At 34.4% G+C, this 5,937-nt stretch overlaps 1 protein-coding gene across 2 annotated transcripts in view; it reads left to right on the top strand.

The window, feature by feature from the left end:
• The first annotated feature begins 886 nt into the window (after window positions 1–886).
• The window catches only part of LOC127850896 (disintegrin and metalloproteinase domain-containing protein 10-like), a 33,869-nt gene continuing 28,818 nt past the window's right edge, over window positions 887–5,937 (top strand). The window contains exon 1 of one of the 2 annotated variants that reach the window (XM_052384294.1): window positions 887–985. In XM_052384294.1, coding sequence (XP_052240254.1) covers window positions 919–985 — 67 coding nt within the window. In that variant the 5' untranslated portion in view covers window positions 887–918. The remainder of the gene's footprint in view (window positions 986–5,937) is intronic. The other variant, XM_052384293.1, reaches the window with a different exon arrangement.

The raw sequence follows: 5,937 nt of genomic DNA, 5'->3' as shown, positions 1-5,937 counted from the left end.
TAAATTACTAAAATGATATACCAGCCCACGTCTTTTTTACTTTTTCCGCTCAGCACACAACGAAAAATTCCAAGAGCATATATAAGAACAGATCATGTGGCTTCCTTTAAACACACCCAAAATGAAACTTCAGCTACACCAAGAGCAGAGAAAAACCTAAGTATACAGTACGATCCTTCATCCTTGCAAGGAAACAATTGTCAATAAGTGAGAAACAAAGCAAATTTGATGGACAAAACATAAATGTTCATGACCATGAAAACAACTGAAATACAACCTTGAAAGGGTCAATGCAAAAGCAATTTAACTCAAATGTGATAATAAAAAGCCAAAGGTAAATGCAAAACATTATCATTACGCAATCGCCGTACTTCCCAACCATTCTTTGACGGTTATGTATTAAACACTAACGTAGACCCTAGAAATCTTACTTCACAGTTTAAAGACATAAAGGCTATCAATGGTGCCTATATCATCAGCAAAATGTTCTATGTCAAGAATACTTTATTTGCGGTGTCAAATGTCAAGTTAGACTCAATTGAGACACTATTTATAATATGATTGATTTAAGAACTTTCGCCAATTTTAGACTTAAGGCTGAAAAGTTGTTGGTGAATACGGGGCTATGGCCTATAAATTGTATCTTTTTAGCTGAAATATTATTGTTGACAGCGCAAATGCTCTACTTTTTAAGTCATGAAGGAATAAAACAAAAAGTTTATGAAAGAAAACGTGCAATGTACAGTATGCATGAACATAGTTTTGAGTTTGATATTTTAAACCATTATTTGAAATCGGAAAGGTTTCATGTCTTATCTTTACATACATCGAACATTTGATTAGGCATGGTTATTAAAAGAGAAGCACTACAAGGTTATCACAAGAGAAGCACTCATTCGACATTCACGCAGATAAAGTATGGCTTTCGCATTTCGTGTAGCAGTTAGCACATTCAGTTTAGTTTGGCTGGAAAATTTCGAAGCGCGTAAGCAGTTGATGTTATTTAAATAAATGCTATATTTAACGTTATGGAATAAATTGTTGATGTTTATTAAAAATATTCTGCAACTGACATTTGTGAAAACAAACACATGAAACCAAATAACCATTGACCGTTAACCGTTATACGCAAAATAAGGGTTTTAAGTTCCATGTGTTTTCTCGAATTACATACTTATACCCGCCAATTGTATCCAAAATCGCATTTTAGATGTGTCATACATAAAATAAGCCCATCGTTTTTGTCATCAACGTGATACTATGTATTAGTCTGACATGTTTTATTATTGTGTATGTATTCACATAAAACGTGCATTTGATCACCAATTGTAAAACAACATGCGTATAACGCATTTCAGGCAGAATCAAATTACATTGTCAAATGTCAAATGTCCCATTTAATTAAAAAAGCATTTCCTGTCGCATATACCAGCCGCAACATATGGCAAACGAAACCATTTAAATTGACCTTCCGAAAAGTTGACCACTGTTTGTGCTAAATTCAAAAAGTATTTGTTTCTGACGGCAGTTATTCAAATACCATTCGTGTGCTGACACGAGATTAGACTTGTTTGTAACAACTGGAGTTGCACCTTTGTATTTAAATAACCAGTAACGACTTGTCAATAAATAAATGATTTAGGTGACAAAACAAAGTTTATAGTTCATCTTAGATAAAGCAAACGGAGCTAACTTTGTTTTGTAAGTGGTAAAGTGTTTCCTTTCCGGTTGCCAGTTGACGGCTGTCCCAGTGGATGGACGAGATTCAAGGATTCTTGCTACCATTGAGCCTTGTTCTGAAAAAACTGGGCTTGATGTATGTGCGTAAAGTGTCATCCCAGATTAGCCTGTGCAGTCCGCACAGGCTAATCTGGGACGACACTTTCCGCCTAAACTTGATTTTCGATAAGGAGGGACTTCCTTGAAACTAAAAGTACCATAAAAGCGGAAAGTATCGTCCCTGATTAGCCTGTGCGGACTGCACAGGCTAATCTGGGACGACACTTTACGCACATGCATTATGCCCAGTTTTCTCAGAACACGACTCCATTTCGGTCACGACACTGAGCCATTGGAGTAAGGATCCATTATTATTGTCATCGATAAACTGTTATTAACGCGTCCTTAGAGCTACTGTATTAAAAGATGTCATACTACACAATTAGATCTTATCACAGACATATGTATTATATGAATAATGTATGTATCGTCGATTAGTGATATGTTAAGCAATATTGCCATTTAAACATTCATTTTTTATTTTCCATTTGTCTCAATACGTATTTATAATCATTATAAACGGTAAAATTGTCATCGACCAACTCATTCTACAAATAGCAATCGTGTCAAATACTTACTAATTCTATACTAACACACATACTTTTTCTTTAAAAAGCTTTCTACAAATCATAAATACTCGTTCAGTAGACATTAGCTGCATCTCGTCACTGCTGTACAATATCATTCAACATAAGTTGAATATCGCGTGATATCGATATCAGGGGGCCGTTTCATCAATAATTACGTATTTTTATACGATCGTATATTATGTATCGAGATTAATGTAGTCGTTTACGATTTTACATAAACTCCGTTTCATCAACGAAATCGTAAATGCAACATACATAAAATACGACTACTTAAATATACGTATTTTGTAACCGAAACAAATAGTGACACAGTCTGAAAAATTGCATGACGTAATTTTCGCGCGTTCTGTCAGCTAAGGCAAACATCGCACATAAAACATACTCCTATAAATATGAGGTCGATTTACGTCTAATTATTTGGACTAACAAAAACAATGCTAGTTGTGAATCGAAACAAAAACAAACACTGGAAAACGACGAGTAGACCGGTGTGGAAGGCTACCGATTGCTGTTTGGCCGACACTCTCCTTCCGTTACTAAACGCAAAAAGAAGTTATTTTGGATGGAGACGGTTGAAATGTAAGTTGAGAACTTGTTGGTCATGAATGAATGAAGACAGCTGAAATAATTCGCGTTCAGGATAAATCTGAACGCGAATTATTTCAGCCAAGTGTCTGCCAAAGCAAAAGACTCTGAGGCGGCAATTGATATTGACAAGAAAGAAGATTATGTTTTGCTTATTTTCTTTATCGATGAATAAAAATGTATTGGTAAGATTTATTGTTTTGTTCTTTCTATGCAGAAATGTGACTGTGTAGATCAATTAACAGTTAAATAATATAATTTAAAAGAGACCGATCGGAATTCAGGCTGACAATAACAAGACATCATGGATTGAAAGTTTGTCATGTCAGCATTTTTGTGTTCAATTATCAAATATTATATTTCAATAAGGTATTAGATTCACATGACACAACATGTTTAGTAATTACAAATGTCATATCATTGAGAATGCTATTTGTTTGTCCATTATATAGAGGATATTTGTTGGATTCGGTGGATTATCGTTTTTTAATTGTATAAATATGCATATGTACGAGCTTTTTTTAAGTTTCAAAAAATAATTAGGACATATGGCAATCAATGTTGTTGTTAGCAAGGAAAATCTATCTGCAGATGGTTTGCAGAGACCTCGGTGGCCATCTTGTCGAAATCGAAACCGTTGCCGAGGAAAACTTTTTGTCCACGGAGACGGTGTGAAAGGGAGGTAACTAAGAATTATTTCCCAACAACTAAATGAATTTATAGAAGCAAACATTAGGTGCGTGTAAACTAGCCCTTTACATGCCTAGTTGCCAATACATGCCTACTTTATGTACTTAAATGACTACTTGTTGGTCTGGCACTTTTTGTTAAAGGTAAAAATGCAGTTAAGATCGTATAATGTCCCTATTAGCGGTAACAACGAAACACGTTGTATTATGATTTTCTTATTAGTGGTTTGTCTTAAAATTATATTAGTATATGTAGTTGGTTATTTCACAGTTCTTTAATAAGACATTGATCGTTAATATTTGTATTTTTCATTGCATTGATTTTAATTTGAAACCAATAACAAGATAAATATACATATATGTCATATTTCATATCACGGATACCAGCATATATATATATATATATATATATATATATATATATATATATATATATATATATATATATATATATATATATATATATATATATATATATATACATTATCATATGCTATACCGTGCTGTGCCATGACGTGCCTTTCGGTAATAATTTTTGCATAATGGTATAAAATTACATGACATTGAGAAGAAATGTTAAATACAAAATGCCCGGATATTTAAGACCATGTGGTACATAATTACAACAACAACAACAACAACAACAAGGTGAATCTGATCAATATATTTTGTTACGAAAAAATCTAAAACGTTACTATAAAACGCGAGCTCAAATTTAACGTCACATTACAGTCCCATTTTGGATTGGAGCCTCCGATCTCCTCAACGAAAACGATTGGCAATGGATGAGGTCACATACCAGCCTTTCCGACACGGACTAGAGTCCTCATCAACCAACGAATTATGGCGGCAATGAAAATTGTGCGGAGATCAGACCGTCCGACAAATATTGCAATGATGATCAATGTGATAGGTTGCTGATTATAACATATGCAATATATGCCGATTAATGCTTTCTATAGACTACATCACTATATTTAAAATTAAACCTAAATGTTTTATTTTATATTGTAATTTATGATTTCAGCAATTAAGCGGAGATTATTGAATAAATGACATGTAGATTGCTGAAGAGCTCATCTAGCTCAGATAGCCTTTCTCTTGCATCAATTGTGTGTTGTTGTTTGTGAAAGTATATAATTATAAAGCAGGTTAAATTGGGTTTTGTTGTCGTTTTTCAACGGCCACAAAAGTAAGGAGTTTGATGATTTGCAATCTATCGAAGCTTGGTATGGCGTTATCGCTTTTACATGCATATTTGTTATCTCTGGAGACTTTTAAGAAATCCTTTTTTATCATAAACGCAATGACCTTTTATAACATATTCAATACAACCACAATATATTAATACCGCTGTTCATTTCGTGTGACATAATACATGTAAGTCACTGTGTTATAAGCCTGAGTAGAGCCATTACGGTGCCGTGTGTTTGATCCTAATCAATTGTGACGGATATTCTAAAAAAAAATAAAAAAAATAAAGCACTTAATAGAATTCTTGTCGGTGGACATGATATGGGTCGCTACGCTTGACATATGGTTTAAATACGATTACAGTAGGATCGGTAATAACTGCTATCATGCATGTTTCCAAAAAGACATGAAGGACCACAACGAGAAAACGGAATGCCGCATTGCCTATATGCTTAAAAAGATGTCCATGTGCACAACGTTCTAACGTAATTTGAACGTTTATGCACACGGTATCATGATGTCTTAATTTTCTTGAAGCTTACTCAAGCATAAACAATATTGGCTATTCGTAGAGTGTATTTGTTTTCATGGCGAACCACTTTTATTGTTCTACAATCACAGAAGATGCGTGTGCTACCAGTAAGTTAACCAAGCACTGGCGTTTGAAAAAAAAGTTGGATATTGTTAATTTCCTTTTGCAATTGTCATGAATGTACTGTGGCAAATTTGCAGTATCGTTACTATATGTTGATTGTCGTTGATATTCTGTGATAGCCGTTTCTTGTCGTTGATGTTCGTGTATTTTCGTTGATAATCTCTGATTTTCACAGCCATGTTCTTCGACAAACGCAGGTATGCGTATGAAGATGAAATGAATGGTATTCTGAAAAAACTTGGCATAATGCATGTGCGTAAAGTGTCGTCCCAGATTAGCCTGTGCAGTCCGCACAGGCTAATCAGGGACGACACTTTTCGCCTAAATTGGATTTTTGCTAAGAAGAGACTTCATTTAAACGAAATTGTCATAAAAGCGGAAAGTACCGTCCCTGTGCTGCACAGGCTAATCTGGGACGACACTTTACGCACATGCATTAAGCCCA

This window comes from Dreissena polymorpha, chromosome 11 (assembly GCF_020536995.1).
Source record: "Dreissena polymorpha isolate Duluth1 chromosome 11, UMN_Dpol_1.0, whole genome shotgun sequence".
Lineage (NCBI taxonomy): Eukaryota > Metazoa > Mollusca > Bivalvia > Myida > Dreissenidae > Dreissena > Dreissena polymorpha.
The sequence above is the reverse complement of the archived record's forward strand: the minus strand, read 5'-3'. Positions and strand labels throughout refer to the sequence as shown.